This window comes from Mytilus californianus, unplaced genomic scaffold (genome assembly GCF_021869535.1).
Source record: "Mytilus californianus isolate M0D057914Y unplaced genomic scaffold, xbMytCali1.0.p SCAF_10, whole genome shotgun sequence".
NCBI lineage: Eukaryota > Metazoa > Mollusca > Bivalvia > Mytilida > Mytilidae > Mytilus > Mytilus californianus.
In genome coordinates this window covers 22,197,661-22,217,118 of record NW_026262582.1, presented here as the reverse complement: position 1 = coordinate 22,217,118, position 19,458 = coordinate 22,197,661, and the positions used below count along the sequence as shown (strand labels likewise).

The window sequence follows — 19,458 nt, the reverse complement described above, 5'->3', positions numbered from 1 at the left end:
TTATTTAACAACGACCAAACTTGTCTTCGATTAATTGACTTGAGGACGTAACTGACATTTGATAACAAGGCTTATCGATATTAATCAAAACACGACGATGTTTTTCCACTTTTCTCTGAATTCTCCTTATTTATCTAGAATATTAATTGACCAGAATGAAGAACGATCACGGGTTCAACTTTGAGGCAAAAGTAGCACAATCAACAAAGGCAATATCCGGCACAGAGATCATATCCGTTCCGTTCAATACTATGTTTTGGCGAAGAACCGATATGAACTATGTGCCGAAGATTGCAACAAAGGGTACCACGCCAAAGTTCCATGGACACATTTTTCATTTATTTAATAATGCTTTAGAACTTAAAACTTAAACGCGGTTCTTCTAAACAAGTTTACTATTTGAAAAATTTGATAAAAACACAAATTTCATTCAATCGGTGAGATGCGAAAGATTATTTTGGAAAAATGAAAACAAAACTTCATAAATTGCATGCGTCCGAAGCGCTTTTCTGAAGTTACCTATATCAGGAAAGCTCAAAGCCGAATCTTGGAAGGCATGGATGTAAAAGAACCGATACAGTTAAATAGCTATATGACCAAAAAGGACCTAGAAAATAATAACCAAATCTATTTAAGGTCAACCATGCCCGAGGGAGTTGAAACCTTAGTTTCTTAGCAATTACATAATTCATAAACGGACCTTTTAAGAAAGGTTTGCTATAAATCAAGTCGGTACCCAATTATTGACTGCTGAACTGATGATACCCTCGGGAACTGAAAGTCTACCAGCAGCGGTGCCGTCCACGGTGACCCCCGTGAAATAAGTGTGTATATTGAAAAATATCATACCGATATTTATGTTAATAGTATCTTAGTCTTAGTCCTAATGACCAAATTTGTCACAACGTCTAGCCCATATTTTGACTTAATTTATGTCAAGGTCGGTCTTATCACTTTGCGAAAGATAGGGTAATGTGAATTGAAAGATAATGTTTACTTTAATTAAAGCTCCTTTGTTTGCACTGTTTCTGGTAAACTATGGTAATACGGTTATTTTTAACTGCAATTTTCTTTGTATATTCGGTATTTAAAGCTACAATTTTACTGAAGGTATAATTTGACTTCAAAGAAAAATCGTTTAAAACTTCGTTACCTCCGTCGATATGTTTGGTGAAATATTGTGACAATCTAAATTTGTATTTAAAGTGGGGTTTATATCTTCAGTGAACATACTAAAGTATATATCGTCCTGAATATGCATGAAATGATTGCCACCTGACGTTAAGCAAGTGACAATCAAACAATTAATGTATACACAAACATTAGCTTAAGTTTAACAATTAGTTTGAACCCTGAAGTAGGAGTTGTATATCCTATTTCCCCCGCCTTTTGGCTCACCTTGCACCAAGATTTTAACTATTATATAAAAATTATCTATTTACCGCGTTTATTTAGTTTTATAAGAAATAACTATTAATTGATGGAAATGATCTACTAAAGTGCAATTTTTCTTGATATTTTCAACTGAATTTATATGTCCCGTCTTCGATAGTAAGTGGCATTATGTTTCTGGTCTATGTGGCCGTCCGTCCGTCCGTTAGTGCGTTCATTTATTTGTCTTATCGTACATCACTTCAAGTCTTGGTTAAACGTACCGTATAGCGGGTTATTTTGGCGGGGTGTTTATTTCCGCTTATTTTGGCGGGTATATGGAAATCGCGAAATTAAATTCCTCGAAAATTTATGAATACGTTCGATCTTTTCTAATAGCCAAAGCGTTTTGAAAACTATCTATTTTTCTCGTTTGTCGGATCAATGATGGTTTATGTTAATTTAAACAACATAATTGCGACAGGCCATTGTTCCCTGGGTGTCGGGCGTAAATAGTTAATTGGTTACATACTAAAATAATATATAATATAAAAGTGTAAGGATCTTTGTCAGGTGTTTTATCCTTATTAATTAGTGTCAAATTATATAAGAGTTGCAAGTCACTCATGCGAATTTTATGATCTAATTAGTACATCAAAGGTTCGGTCAATTTCGTAACTTATCAACCGTAACATTTACCAGAGATTTGTGCACTTGTGACAAAGATCTAAGTTCCGGTATTCTATTGATTAACTGTATCAAAATATAATCAATAAATACGACGTCATGCATGTAAAACAATCATTTAAACATAACAATAGACACTTCTCAATGTTTACAACTTTTGACTGCAATCATTTCAGTATCCGCCAAAATATTTTATTGGGATTTAGGAATCCGCCAAAATAAAAACCGCCAAGATTTTTCGTATACTTTGTTGCACCTAAATCGCGAAATTTTACACCCGCGAAAATAACCCGCTATACGGTAGTTTACATTGAAGTTGTGGTCACGGAATTTTTAATTTTAGTACACATGTTCATGATGACATACTTTTTAATATGTATTCAAAATAACGATTTGGACCCAGATATCGCTGTATACTGATTAGATTAAAGTTTTGGTTTAAGGTTCATCATAACAAATGGACAAATATGGGCGTATTTTCACCTCAAAAACTACTCTGTGTACAGACTTACCTGTGCAGTTTGGAAAGTTTTAAGGCCTGGCATCCACTAGATATATAAAAGTTAAATTTATTTTGCATATCAGAAAGATAAAATCGTTTTTGGATTTTGATGGGCATTTTTTTTTCCTTTCTGCAGAAGATGTAAAAAAAACAAACACCCGAGTTGCATTTGATACGGTCCACTCAATTCCTACCTTTAACTCACCTATAGATGTGTAGATATCTATTGTCCATGCCAATCAAGGACAATCAATACAATACAAACCAGTTGTTACCTGAGAGGGAGCATCTCAAAATTGTTTCCCAACTTAGTTAATTTTTACACCTTCTGATGGAACGAAAAAAAATGCCCATCATAATCCAAACAAGATTTCATCTTTCTGATATGCAAAATAATTTTAACTTTTATATATCTAGTGGATGCCAGGCCTTCAAACTTTCCAAACTGTACAGGTAAGTCTGTACACAGAGTAGTTTTTGATGTGAAAATACGGTCATATTTGTCCATTTGTTATGATGAACCTTAAGGTAGTTTAAAAGTTCGCTTTGATGTACAACAAAATTTTGGTTTACCATGGAGATGTGGTCACATCAACTTGCGAATTGGTACAAATATTTATTATGATGTGAACTTTGTACCTATTTTACCAATTTACCGCGTGTATTTAGTTTTATTAGAAATAACTATTAACGAATGGAAATGATCTACTAAAGTGCAATTTGTCTTGATATTTTCAACTGAATTTATATGTCCCGTCTTCGATAGTAAGTGACATTATGTTTCTAGTCTGTGTGGCCGTCCGTCCGTCCTTTAGTGCGTTCATTTGTTTGTCTTATCGTACATCACTTCAAGTCTTGGTTGAAGGTAGTTTACATTGAAGTTGTGGTCACGGAATTTTTAATTTTAGTACACATGTTCATGATAACGTACTTTTTAATATGTATTCAAAATAACGGTTTGGACCCAAATATCGCTGTATACTGATTAGATTAAAGTTTTGGTTTAAGGTAGTTTAAAAGTTCGCTTTGATGTACAACAACATTTTGGTTTACCATGGAGATGTGGTCACATCAACTTGCGAATTGGTACAAATATTTATTATGATGTGAACTTTGTACCTATTTTACCAAATTATATTGTAGACCCATATTTCATTGTTCATAGCAAACAGAAATGTGACAGTGCTCGCGGAGCATGGTGTCCTATGGACATGTTCTTATTTTGAGTTATGTTGATACCAAAAAATTTGTTAATAAATATTCTAATGATCGAAGAGGAACTACTGGAAATACATCAAAAAGTTAATATCATGGTCCTATATTTTCAATCTAGTAAAGTTCAAAACCGATTTCAAATTAAACAACGTAAGTTCCATTATCGCTTTCTTCAGTTTGTTATATATTTTCAGTATATTGTCTATGTCCAAATGGCTACCTGAAACATGACGAGTCTTGTTACAAAATGATAAGAACATTTGCGACATGGGCAGAAGCAACCGTGAGTAACTAATATACGAGTAACTAAAATCTACCTTTAACTGTGAAAACACTGTCTTTTATTCCTTTTAAGAGTGATGAAAGTTTAGAACAGAGAAAATTTTACCGAGAGGCAAACTCATGTGCTTGTAAATTGATCTTGTATACAAGCTGGACACTCTTATTTGCATTCATACGATGTTGGTTTTATTATGTGATAAGAAAACTCCTCTTTAAATTTCAATAGAGTTTAGATACCTAATACATAGTGGTGTCATTAACAGAACGGAACTTTCATTCCTTAAACATACATACACTACTATCTTCTGGAAAAAATCCAAATAATAAAATCTTTAAAAACACATTTTTTTAAAATCACTAGCTGTTGTGGTCTTCCCCTTCCAGGCAATTACGAATGCCTCTTTTAATGGTAGATCTATATACAATATTTGAGGGTCTAGATTTGGGTCCTTTATTTTTTTTTGGTCCATTTTTCTCTATTCTGTAAACCCATCAAGACCCTCGAATTTCTCTGCTTGTTTAAATTATAGATATACTGCAGAGCAATGGGATCAGAACTGGCAAACTTAGAGACAGCAACAGAGGATCATTTCGTACATGGAATGCTACAAAACCTGGGAGGTAAGAAGATGCAATAGAACAATTTGCAAAAAGAGGCGAAAGATACCAGAGGGACTTTCAAACTCATAAGTCGAAAATAAAATATACACCATGGCTAAACTAGAGGCTCTAAAGAGCCTGTGTCGCTCACCTTGATCTATGTGCATATTAAACAAAGGACACAGATGGATTCATGACAAAATTGTGTTTTGGTGATGGTGATGTGTTTGTAGATCTTACTTTACTGAACATTCTTGCTGCTTACAATTATCTCTATCTATAATGAACTTGGCCCAGTAGTTACAGTGGAAAATATTTTGTAAAAATTTACAAAAATTTACAAAATTTATGAAAATTGTAAAAAATTGACTACAAAGGGCAATAACTCCTTAAGGGGTCAATTGACAATTTTGGTCATGTTGACTTATTTGTAGATCTTACTTTGGGGTACATTATTGCTGTTACAGTTTATCTCTATCTATAATAATATTCAAGATAATAACCAAAAGCTGCAAAATTTTCTTAAAATTACCAAATCAGGGGCAGCAACCCAACAAAGTGTTGCCTGATTGGTCTGAAAATTTCAGGGCAGATAGATCTTGACCTAATTAACAAATTTATTCTTTGTCAGATTTGCTCTTGATGCTTTGGTTTCAGAGATATGAGCCAAAAACTGCATTTTACCCTATGTACTATTTTTTAGCCATGGCGGCCATCTTGGTTCGCGGGCGGGATCATCGGACACATTTTTTAAACTAGATACCCTAATGATGATTGTGGACAAGTTTGGTTAAATTTGTCTCTGTAGTTTCAGAGGAGAAGATTTTTGTAAAAGATTACAAAAATTTACGAAAAATGGTTAAAAATAGACTATAAAGGGCAATAACTCCTTAAGGGGTCAACTGACCATTTTATTCAAGTTGACTTATGTGCAGATCTTACTTTGCTGAACATTATTGCTGTTTACAGTTTATCTCTATCTAAAATAATATTCAAGATAATAACCAAAAACGGCAAAATTTCCTTAAAATTACCAATTCAGGGGCAGCAACCCAACAACAGAATGTCCGATTCATCTGAAAATTATAGGGCAGATAGATCTTGACCTGATAAACAATTTTACCCCGTCAGATTTGCTTTAAATGCTTTGGTTTCAGAGATAGAAGCCAAAATCTACATTTTACCCCTATGTTCTATTTTTAACCATGGCGGCCATCTTGGTTGGTTGGCCGGGTCACAGGACACATTATTTAAACTAGATATCCCAATGATGATTGTGGCTAAGTTTGGTTTAATTTGGCCCAGTAGTTTCAGAGGAGAAGATTTTTGTAAAAGTTAACGACGACGGACGACGACGGACGACGGACGCCAAGTGATGAGAAAAGCTCACTTGGCCTTTTGGGCCAGGTGAGCTAAAAAGAAAAAGACCAACAGACAATAGTACACAAAACAAAACAAAGAAAAACAAAGACTGAGCAACACGAACCTCAACAAAAACTGGGGGTGATCTCAGGTGCTCCGGAGGCGTAACAGTCACTGTGGTACTATAAAAGTAGTAGGAACAAACAATACCATCAGCATATGAAAAAATTTTTGTGAAAGCGTATCAATCTAATCTGTTAAACATCCTACTATTCCTTCCACGTTTAGAACATCAAAGAATTTAACATAAAACTAGCTAGATCATTTATGAAAAAAAATAAACAAAAGAGATGATAATATCACCCCTTGTTATAATTTGCAGGTAGTTATGATCCTCCAAAGTTTTGGCTTGGTGGAAACGATATTGTAACTGAGGGTGAATGGATGTGGGCTAAATCTCATACAAAATTTACCTACGCAAACTGGGCACCAGGTCAACCTGACAAGGGACTAGGGGGAAATTGCTTAGAACTTTCAAAGAATCAGGGTTGGAACTTGAATGATGAAACCTGTGAACACAGAAAATATTTTGTCTGTGAAAGACCGTAAGTACAAACGTTATGCAGTGTTAGTATCAGCACTTCAACTACATGTACATATGACGATACGAAACTGCAGTTTACCTCAAAACAAAGGAGAGGTGTGATTTGAGCCATTAACTGGAAACAAATTTAAATTCTCAAACTTTCTAAATTATCTGTTTGGTTTATATATCAACGAGTAGAATGGTATAATTATAACACTATGATATCAAGAATATGTCCACATAGTGTGGCAAAATTAGATAAAAGCCAAGGTGTTTTTCAACAAGATATCTTGATCTAAGACTACTATAACACATTTACAGTATTTTACACATGTGTTATAGTAATCTAGTAGTCTAAGTCTTGATATACTTAGTTCCTAGTTATGTTCAAGTAATGAAAATATATGTTAACTCATAAATGTACACAAACTTTCTGCTAATAAAATATTCTAGTTTGGAATCTTGGAGTTGAGTGGATACGGATGAACCATTTATCTAACAAACAACTAATTGCATCCAGTTCATTTGAACTTCGGTGGATAGTTGTCTCATTGGCAATCATACCACATCTTTTTATTTTTATATTAGTACAACACACCATCATTTCAAGGGACAAATCATGTTGCCTGCATGCATGATTTGTCAAAGAATGTTAAAGTTCAACAACTTGTCAATTATGGAAATTTAAAGAAAACCTATATCCTGATATCATGCTCACCGTTACTGAAACCATGTGCAATATACAGTTCTAGCTTGAAACTGAAGAAGGGGTAAACATGTACCCAATGTGGGATGGATGGATAGATGGACAAAATGACAGATAGACAAACATAGATAATTTAATACACCCTGGGTTTTTTTAATTGTGAGGGCATTACCTTTAAGTTGAACGACATAAATTCTTGAACAATTTTTTTTACACATCTGAAGAAGTGGATGGTGGTGAAATTATTGGATAAATGTCAAATTACATCAAATATAAAATAAATCATAAATAAACTTTCAGAACTGTGAGCATTTTTACAATTTGTTATAATTTTTATAATTTTTATAATTTGTTATTAATATTGTGTTTTGTTATCTTTATTATTGATAATTTAGTTAAGAGTTTTTTGTGTACTGGGTTTTATTTTATATAAATCAAGGAGACGTGGTAAGATTGCCAATGAGACAATTATCAACGAAAGTTCAATTGAAGTGGATGTAAGAAACAATAGGTCAAGATATTGCCATGTTCTTGTATGCACTTTTGTTTAACTGATCCAGATTTAAATGGGTTCAAATCTAAAGGAATGCGTTTACTCAGCCACATTCTCATGTAGCTGTCCCAAGTCAGGAACCTCCTAAATGGTATCTGCCCAGAGTCAGAACCTCCTAAATAGTATCTGTTCCAAGTCAAGAACTCCCTAAATAGTATGTCCCAAGTCAGGAACCTCTTAAATAGTATCTGTCCTAAGTCAGGAACCTCCTAAATAGTATCTGTCCCAAGTCAGGAACCTCCTAAATAGTATCTGTCCCAAGTCAGAAACCTCCTAAATAGTATCTGTCCCAAGTCAGAAACCTCCTAAGTAGTTGTATGTCTAGACTGGTACCCGGCCGTTATTTGACAAGTTTGACGTTACTATTTGTATATTCCGAAGGCATACTGAATATATTACGGAGGGAACCAACCTATTGTATGTCATACCTTCATGTTTTCGTTATTTGGATAATTGGTTGTTAAAGGCAGATCTTTGAAGCTTTCTGTGAAATCTATTCATACCTTTTAAAGACCAAAATGCCACAAGTTGAAACATTTGAAAATTATAGTTAATAGATTGATGTCTCCTGTAGAAAAAGAATGACCAAGAACACTTCACATAAATAATAATGGTAACTTCAAACAAATGACATCTTCAGTTCAACATACTGTCTTCAACAAAACACAGGTGTCTATATATTATATCAAGATCAACATTGATTCTATTCTAAAACAAGTTATGAATCAATGAAACAGCATCTCAAGGACATGTAAAACGTGCACAGCCTTAATTGTACTGATCCAAATGAATTTTATGTTGATATTCTTCAAGCAGAAGGCCTTACTACAAATAACATATAAACTTAACATTATCAACGAACCAAGAATATAAAGACAAAGTTCGATGAACCCTATATCTGTCAGACAGACTTTATAAATTACAATCATTTTATGAACCAAATATTAATGACTGAGTCTTATAATATCTGAAACTAATATTCTTACTAATGAAAACTTAGCATTGACCAATGAACAACGGGTTTTGTTAACTTAACCTTATAATTAATTAGCAATGGAAATGAAGACAACACATCCTGTATGTGCCTGTCCCAAGTCAGGAGCCTGTAATTGAGTGGTTGCCGTTTGTTGCTGCTCATCATATTTGTGTTTTTGTTTATTGTTTTGTACAGTTTGTTATTGTGCTGTTCTGTTGCACCACTGGCCCACGTTTAGGGGAGGTATGGGCTAACATGTTTAACCCCGCACATTCTGTATGTGCCTGTCCCAAGTCAAGAGACTGTAATTCAGAGTTTTCGCGTGTTGCTGTTTATCATATTTGTTTTGTGTTCTTGTGTTGTTGCGTTGCACCACTGGCCCACGTTTATGGTAAGTATGGGCGCCCGCTAGCATGTTTATAACCGCCATATTCTGTATGTGCCTATACCAAGTCAGGAGGTTATAATTCAGTGGTTGTCGTTTGTTGCTGTATATTATATTTGATTTGTCGTTTGAATTGTTTTACAAGTGGCATTTTGGGGCCTTTTGTAGCTTGCTATGCGGTATGGGTTTTGCTCATGTCTGCAGACCGTAGGGTGACCTTTAATGTCATTTGGTCTCTGGTGGAGAGTTGTCTCATTAGCAACCAAACCGTAACTTTTTATTTTTCATAATACTTTTAAAAACACAAATTTCATAAAATTGCTGAAATGCAGAAGAATATTTAGGAATATTAATACTTGCATTTATATGAAAACAATACGATGATATATCAGACTACGATTTATGACAATAGTGCCTTAGTCCTACTGACCAAATTCACCACAAAGTCTAGTCCGTTTGTTGACATAAATTATCTCAAGGTCAATCTTATCTCTCTGAAAGATCAGAAAGAGTTAATGGTATGACAATGTTTACTATAATCAAAGCTGCTTTGTTTGCACTGTTTCTGATAGATTATGGTAAGATTATATATTTACTTGACATTTTCTATGTACATCATGTACATTTCGTATTTAGATCCACAATTACCCTGAAGATATTTGTTTAAATAGGCATATCGTCAAAAACATGCTGTCGAAATATGTACACAAAGTGAGGTGAACATCTTCAATGTATATATCTGTATGGATGTTCATGAAATAATTCCACTACACGTTAAGCAATCAACAATCAATTAATCAACGTATGTAAAAACATTGTGCAAAGTTTATCATTCAAATTATGCACTGAAGGGGGAGTTGAACATCCTTATTGACCATATATTAAATATTCTATAAGACCTTTTTTTATAAAATCTTTGTAGTTTAACTTTCTCATGCAACTTTAAAATTACAACTCATTGTCTCTACTGATCTGCTAAAGAGTTTTGGTTGACCCACTAAAGAGTTTGGCTAGTTTACTAAAGTCTTTAGACTTATTCATTCAAGAGTTTGACTGATCCACTAATGTTTGACTGATCCACTAATGTTTGACTGATCCACTAAGTGTTTTGACTTATTTACAAAAAGGTTCATTTCTAAAATAATGTTCCACATGAACAGTTTATATCCCGCTGAAATGTGGTCACATCAACTTGAAACTTCGTGTACATTAGAACACAAAAGAACACTGCGCAGCTGTTTTTAAATTAACTGAAAAAAGTAAAATCACAAAAATACTGAACTCCGAGGAAAATTCAATCGGAAAGTCCCTAATCACATGGCAAAATCAAATGACAAAACACATCAAACGAATGGACAACAACTGTCATATTCCTGACTTAGTACAGGCATTTTCAAATGTAGAAAATGGTGGATTGAACCTGGTTTTATAGCGCTAAACTCTCACTTGTACGACAGTCTTATCAAATTCCGTTATATTTACAACGATGCGTGAACAAAACAGACATTATAAATAAAATAGTCAAAATATGGGTACAGCAGTCATCACTGTGTTACAATATCAAAACAAACAATTATTTACAAAAAAAAGCACAAAAGCATCTATCAAATTAAAAACCATATTCATTGCTTCGCGTGTCTGACGTCAGAAAATGTAAACGTCACATAAGAAAAAAGTTTGTAAGAATCCACATATGGTAAATACCACTACGCGAGTAAAATAAATTTGTCGTTTGTCGTTCAAAGTATTTTCAAATTTATAATAGAACAATAATATAATGACATATAATAGAACAATAACATAATGACGGGATCTTTTTAAGTACAGAGTCACGTTATAAGAACCACAGAAACACAAAAAGTCGCATATACAAAACACACCAGCAAAAATGAAAGATAATACAAACACATTGACGGGATGTATAAGTATCTAGCCATGTCAAATGGATTATTGTCTTGATTGGGAAAGGTTTTGAGACATAGATGATATAAATATTTGCAACAAGAAGTTATTACCATCACTATTTCGTCTATTTTCCATACTCGCTTTCTTTCGTTTGTTAATGTATTTTCAGCATATTGTCTATGTCCGAATGGTTACCTCAAACATGACCAGTCTTGTTACAAAATTATAAGAACTTTAGCGACATGGGCTGAAGCAACCGTGAGTAATGAATATATGAGTACCTAAATTCTACCTTACACTGTGAATTATCACCGTCTTTCATTTATTTCAATAAAAATAGAGGTTTAGAACAGGGAAAATGTTACAGAGAGGTAAACTCATGTCTTTGTAAATCAATCTTATATACAAGCTGAACACTCTTTTTTGCATTCATAAAATGTTGGTTTTGTTATGTGATAAGAAAACTCCTCTCTGAATTTATATTGCAATTGAGTTTATATACATACATGACATATCACGTGCACTAGTGTTTCAATAATAATAAACGTATGAAAAAAAGTGATGTCATTAAAAGGCCGGAACTTTCATTTAATAAACATACATACACTACCATAAAATCTGGACAAAGTCAACAATAAAACTTTTTTTATAGGACACATTTTTAAAAATCACCTGATGTTGTGGTATCCCACTTCCAGTCAATAACGAATGCATCCTTTAATATTCTATATTTGAGGGTCTAGAAGTTGTTTCTTTTAGTTTTTTATGTCATTTTTGCTTTCTTTTTTCTTTTTTTTTGCGCATTATGTATTCTTTATATTTCTGTGCTTGCTTATATCATAGATATACTGCCGAGCAATGGGATCAGAACTGGCAAACTTAGAGACAGCAATAGAGGATCATTTCGTACATGGAATGATACAAAACCTGGGAGGTAAGAAGGTAAAATAAAATAACTGTGGTACTATGCTATAAAACCAAGGCGGTTAGGAAAAACAATATTATCAGCATTTAGAAAAATACGAAAATTTTTGTAAAATGTTATCAGAAGTAGCCGTTGATCAGCCTGCCATTCCTGCAATGTTAAAAACAACAAGGAATTGAATATAATATTAGCAAGATTATTTATAAAAAAATATGACATCAAGAAATGAAAATATCGCCCCTTGTTATGATTTTGCAGGTAGTTATGATCCTCCGAAGTTTTGGCTTGGTGGAAACGATATTGTAACTGAGAGTGAATGGATGTGGGCTAAAACGCATACCAAATTTACCTACACGAACTGGGGTCCAGGTCAACCTGACAACAGTCATAAAGGACTTGGAGAAAACTGCTTAGAACTTTCAAAGAATCAGGCTTGGAACTGGAATGATGATTACTGTGAACACAGGGTATATTTTATCTGTGAACGACCGTAAGTACAAATTTTATGCAGTGTCAGTATCCACACATTTATTACATTTAACGATACGAAACTAAAATTACTTCAAAACAGAGGAAGGAAACAGTAAGAGCCATTATATGGACTCTGAAATTGTCTGTGTAAACGATCTTATTTTTAGCAGCTGCAGTGCCAAATGTGCTGAAATTATGATAGCACAGTATGTTATATTGACTTGTTTGGCTTCAGGATGATGCTAATCCTGTTTTTGACTTTCTGTCAGATATTCGGAATCCTCTAGTTTTATCCATGTAGAGCCAATAAAAAATCCTTGTTATTATTTCATTGATTTTGAAAGAAAAAAGGTGCCAATGTAAAATGTAGAAAAATCAAGAGAGAATAATTTCCAGCCAAATTTTCAATTGATTATATCTCAAAAACAAGGTCACTGGCCCAACATTTTTTCTGTTTTTAAGTTTTGTTAATTATAAACGATCAATTTAAAACAGTTTTTTTTAAAAAGCTTGTTATTTTAAACCAGAGGAGCGAACATCCTTAAAACAGTCATTTTATACATAGTTTCTTAAAAAAATTAGATGTGAACAAAGGAAATTTATTAAGATGTTTTATACAAAGTGCTGTACCATCTTTTGTATTAGACATATTGTAGGAAAATATTGTTATTTTTTGCAAGTATGTGTCTATATCTAAATTTTAATGACAAAATCTCAATAGCCTTTTTTCAATTTATTGTTTATTTTTATTTTTTGGGAGGTTAAAACATGCAGTTTTAAGTCTTAAAGCAAATATGGAAGACTAAGTAAAACATAAATACTGAAACCTGATAGACAAATGTAATTCACTTCTGTTGTGTTCGTATCGTAATCTCATTAACATAGGTCCCATAAAATTAAGTATGAAAATTTCAAACCAAACTATTCCGACAAGATATACATCTGATCCCGCCAGAATGATTTGATATACAAAGGGATACAACACTTATAAATCCTATTTTATTTGTTACGAGATCTAATGCAAGAATAAGGCAAGGATATTAATAAGATACATTCTGTTCTATAAGCCTATCAAAATACAAGCTTTATAAGCTACGATAAAAGCAGTATTTATCTTTAATGGATCACAAATTACACACTGTGTACATCTGACAGACATTATTTACAAGCTGCATCACCTTTTTTATATTTCTTTAAGTAGCAAAAAAAAGTGACCTTTCTTTTGTATTATGCAACATCTGCAAAATATTTGATATAGAATAATACTACTTTAAACTCAATTCCATAAGTTCAATATCTTTACGATTTTTTTGGGGGACATATTGGCTTAGTATACTTCCGTATTGTGCAACTTGAAACAAAATTATTATCCTTGAAAAAAAATATTTTTAAATATCTAAAAATGGTGAATGTATTAATTATATGAAGTGTCAAAATTATTATGGAGCCTTAATGGGTTGACTAACAAACTAAGTTAAAATGCACAAACTTACTATAATGGTATCCAATCCAGCATATATATGTGATAAAGCAGTGTGCGAGTTTTCGCCACTAAAGGTGAACACGTAATACAAATCATAAATCCACAAAGCTCTTTTGCACATAAGTGTATAATGAGCAAATAGTATTATATTATTTACCCTGCAAGTCATTGCAAGTATCGGGTGACTATAAGACATATGACGCACTCACATGTTTTTTGATATACTGTCAGTTCAGAAATTATTTCGAAGTTTTTAATAATGTGAATAATGTGACTGGGTGCGCATCGCAATAATAATAACTTGTATTCTGACATCTGATATAATATGTATGCGTTTTTTTCTGAAATCGATTAATCACAATTTTTTGTCCATTCTTCATAAATCGCAAAAATTTCCGAATTTACAGTACTAAGTGCTGGGCTATGTTCAGGTATTGAAAATCGTTCTGACTAGTAAATGTACACAAACTTTCTACTTATTAAACATTCTGGTTCCAAATCTGCAGGAGTTGAGTGGATAAAGATGCAACATTTATTTATCAAAACAATTACTTAGTATAACTTACCATCATTTCGAAGGAAAAACCATGTTACCTTAATTCATGCATGATTTGACAATAAATGATTACAGTCAACAACTTGTCATTTATGGAAATTTCAAAAGAAGCAAAATCCTGATATCATGCTCACCTTCATTATATGTACTGAAACACTGCGTTATAAAAACGTTAATGCTTGAAAACTGACAAACCAGCATGTACACAATGCGGGAGGGATGGATGAACAAATTGACAGACATGGGTATAGTTCAATATCCCCTCTCCCTCCCTATTTTTGTTGTGATGGCATGCCCTATACATGCTATAAGTTGAACGACATAGTCATGTACGTAATTATTTTTTTACAGATCTGAAGAAGTGGATAGTGGAGAAATTATTGGATAAGTGTCAAATCACGTCAGATAAAGTATAAATGGATAAATAAATGAACATTAAGAAATTGAGCATTTTAACAATTTTGATATAATTTGTTATTAATATTGTGTTTTGATATCTATAATTCTATTATAATATTGTGCTGTGTTTAATTGTATACATAAAAAAATAAAGAGTGGTAAGATTGCCAATGCGAAAACTTTCAATAAAGAACAGAGTTCCAATGTCCCCTGCGTTGCACATATTTTATTTTTCCAAGAGGCATAACTCTTTTAAAAAAAAGTCCATCGTCCACCATTATAGAACTTGTCAGAGATATTGCTGATATTAGCCTATAGTATAAGTTTAAAAAAAAAAATGGCAAGAATTGTACCCATGAGAGCACTAACGAGGCCATTTTCCATAAATTGAATATTTCCAAGGGACATAACTCTTTAAAAAAAAAGACGATCGTCCACCATTATAAAAATTGTCCGAGATATTGCTGATATTAACCTATAGTATAAGTTTTATAAAAATCTGACAAGAATTGTACCCGTGAGAGCGCTAACAAGGCCATTTTCCATAAATATAATATTTCCAAGGGGCATAACTCTTTTAAAAAAAGTTGATCGTCCACCATTTAAGAATTTGTGTGAGATATTGCTGATATTAACCTATAGTATAAGTTTTATAAAAAAATCTGGCAAGAATTGTACCTGTGCGAACGCTAACGAGGCCATTTTCCATAAATTTTAATATTTCCAAGGAGGCATAACTATTTTTAAAAAAATCGATCGCCCACCATTACAAAACTTGTCCGAGATATTGCTGATATTAACCTATAGTATAAGTTTTATAAAAATCTGGCAAGAATTGTACCCGTTAGAGAGCTAACGATGCCATTTTCCATAAATTTAATATTACCAAGGAGCATAACTCTTTTAAAAAAAGTCGATCGTCCACCATTATAGAACTTGTCCGTGGTATAACCTATAGTATAAGTTTTAAAAAAATCTGGCAATAATTGTACCTGTGAGAGCGCTAACAAGACCGGACGGACGAACGGACGCCCGGTATTTCCATGACCCCCGCAACGCGTTACGCGAGGGACAACAAGAGTTCAAATGACGTGGATGTAGGCAACTATAGGTCAACGTATGGCTATGTTCGTATATGTACTTTTGTTTAACTGATCAGATATAGATCTTGAATTTTGAAAATGAGGGGCCCCAAATTAGAGGTTAGTAGAACATTTAAAAAGCCTATGCATTTAATAACAATTCATGTAGCTCCGTAAACGAGGCCCCTAAATCCGTCTCTGTTGATCCAGATCTAAATGAATGAGTTTACTTAGCCACATTTTCATATTTCTGGCACAAGTGAGGGATCTCATCAGTCACAACTTCATGTTTTCGTAATTTGGAAAATTGGACAAAAAGGCAGATCTTTTATTCTTTCTGTGAAATTTATTTAGAACGTTTATGTACCAAACTGACACAACTTGAAACACTGTAAATTCGTATAGATTGATGTCTCCTTTACAAATATAATGACAAAGAACTGTTTTTTATACCATCTTCACTTTTCTTTAATATGTTAGAAACTTTAAATTCTACCCAGAATATAAAATGTTAAGGCCTAAGTTGACCCTGGTCCAAACAAGTTGTGAATCAATGAAACAGCAACTCAAAAACAATGTGCACAGCCTTAATTGTTCTGATCCGAATTGAATTTTATTTTGAGTCTTCAAGCTAATGGCCTTACTACAAATACTATATAAACTTGACACAATCAACGAACCATGAAAATAGCTATCAGACAGATTTTACACATTACATCATTTTATCAACTCAATAAGATTGACCTATCACTTATAGTATCCGAAAACAATCTAACTTATGAAAACTTAGCATTGAGGAATGAACCATGAAAATGAAGTACAGTCGAGATAAACCCTGCCAGATGGGCATGTAAGCCTAACAATTATTCTAGATGCTCAGAACCGGACCTTATTACGAAAACATGGTTGACTAATAAACCATTAAAATGAGGTCAAAGTGAGTTGACTTTAGCCAGACTGACATGTACACGATACTATCACTCTATACAATAAACATAGTTGACCTTTTTGTACCGATAATTTAAACAAACAAAACATTAACAAATGAACAATGAAAAGAGTATCAAGTACAGATATACCCTACCAGATGGGACATGTACATTTCACAATCATTTTACACACTAAACACAGTTGATTTATTACTTACACAATCTGTAGTATCTGACAAAAAGTACAATCACACAAATACTGAACTCAGAGGAAAATTCAAAACGGAAAGTCCCTAATCAAATGGCAAAATCAAAAGCTCAAACACATCAAACGAATGGATAACAACTGTCATATTCCTGACTTGGTACAGGCATTGTCTTATGTAGAAAATTGTGGATTGAACCTGGTTTTATAGCTAGCTAAACCTCTCACTTGTATGACAGTCGTGTAAAATTACAAACACAACTAATGAGGATTATTTACAATGAACCAAAATTGACCATCAAAATGAGGTCAAGGTCAGGTGAACCAAGACAGACAGACATTTACACCTGGAAACAACTGCTTTATTTCATGCTTTAATTTCTACTAAGAAAGGGATTCACCTAAAGCAAGTTAACTTCACATAACTTGATTACTCAAACGTTGCAGAGAAAAATTAAGAATAAATCAGTTTGTAATTTATATATTTCACAATTAACAATAAATAATTTGTCTTCATAGTAACATAATATACATATATAGCGTTGTGGAGCAAAACAATGATAACAATTATACACAACATTATCACAATAAAGGCTGCTGAAATTCATTAATAAAATTTTCAACATTTTCTGTGTTGAATGAGAAGACAGATTTGCAAGTGTAAATTCATATACACCATATACAAATTCAAAGGGTTTAAAGTATCTACAACATTACTATACTGCAGCTTTGGTGGATTTTATAATTTCCAATTGTCCATGGTGGAAGTGGGTGTCTCTTCTTTGGCATTTTTCACTCTTAGCCACAGGAACACTAACCAGACTTGCAAAATTACTATCAGGCCTGTAAGAGCTTTATGGAACATAAATAAATGTCTTTTCTTTCATCATAAGATTAACACAAATACTTTACATGAATATACACCAATTGAATTAAATATTTTTGTCCAAATTCTGACGCAATACTTGAGTGGACAGTAATAGGCAGGTGAAAATGACGAATTTCCACCAAATATTCAAATAAGATGTTTTATCCAACAAGTTTTTTTTATGTTTGGTTACAAAAATTGTCTAGCTTAATTGTGTGTTGACTCATGGATATTCATCCAATATAGGGATCATAGATTTATTCTTACGAGGAAGCTCCGAGCATGCTCGGAGGATGCTTGGAGCTTTTTAAGTAGGCTCTTCTCAGCAGTTAATGTGACAATAATTATCATGATCCATTAAGATGTCAATCAAATCTACACCACTTCTATGATAAGGAAAGTAGAGCATTATAGAGGATGCTCCATAAACACCTGTGTAAACATCTGGTCTATTTTAATACATTTTGCATTATATTTTACAAAACTATAAAATAGATTAGAAATTCTTCAACAGTGCTGTGTAATGCTTAGAAAGAAATCTCAAGTCTCCACAAAAAGTAAAAGTCATTTAAATATTTTCTTAATATATTTAATAATCATTCCTTTTTTTATAATAAAAAAATTCTCAAATTTTATAATTAGATGATATGATTTAAAAATAGTTATATTATATAATATGCTACATAAAAGTTATCAAGACACAAACAACAGTCAGGTGGCGATACTAAACAAGTAGTTTTTTTAGTCACTTTTATAAATATTTTTTGTTTTTAAAAATTATTTAATAACTCAATAGTTATTTTAAATGACAAATAAAGCATGGACTAAATGTAGTTTTCAAGAATTTTTATATCATTTCATTAAATAAAATTAAGTATTTATCCAATTTTAGATGAGTATAGAGAGGTAACTTTAAAAAACAATAACAAAAATATTACTTTAATAAATTATTTTATACAACTTCAAAAAACTTGGTACTTACAATTATTTAAGGAATATATGTAATTGCTTTCGATTAAGATTCAAATCATAAATAACTCAAGTCTTAATTAAAGGTTCCATATCTAGTTATAACTGTCTATCTCTAAGATTTTAAGGGGAAATGATATTATAATAGCCCCAAGAGGCCAATCTTTGACCAAGAAGTGTGGCATCAGAAAAGCAATTAGTGCTTGTTGAGGATTTAAATAGCTTTACCAGTATATTTCATGGGGAAAATAACCAGATGTCTGTGAAAATTTGTTAAAGGTAGTAAAACCTGTATGAATGAACACCTATAAAAATAATATTAACAGAAGTTACTTATTCATGATATAGAAGTAATATTTGAAACAGCCTTGTTTTCAACATAACTTGTATAGGCAATTTTGAAAATTACTTGTTTAAGTAATGCCCCTAACTAAACAATGG

General features: G+C 32.6%; 1 protein-coding gene across 1 annotated transcript; it reads left to right on the top strand.

The window, feature by feature from the left end:
• Positions 1 to 1,021: 1,021 nt before the first annotated feature.
• Positions 1,022 to 15,004, top strand: LOC127717771 (perlucin-like). The gene is made up of 5 exons (XM_052223606.1): positions 1,022 to 1,041; positions 3,970 to 4,058; positions 11,974 to 12,064; positions 12,314 to 12,545; positions 14,917 to 15,004. The coding sequence occupies exons 2-5, from the start codon at positions 4,023 to 4,025 to the stop codon at positions 14,951 to 14,953; spliced, it is 396 nt and encodes a 131-aa protein (XP_052079566.1). The 5' UTR covers positions 1,022 to 1,041; positions 3,970 to 4,022; the 3' UTR covers positions 14,954 to 15,004.
• The last annotated feature ends 4,454 nt before the right edge of the window (positions 15,005 to 19,458 follow it).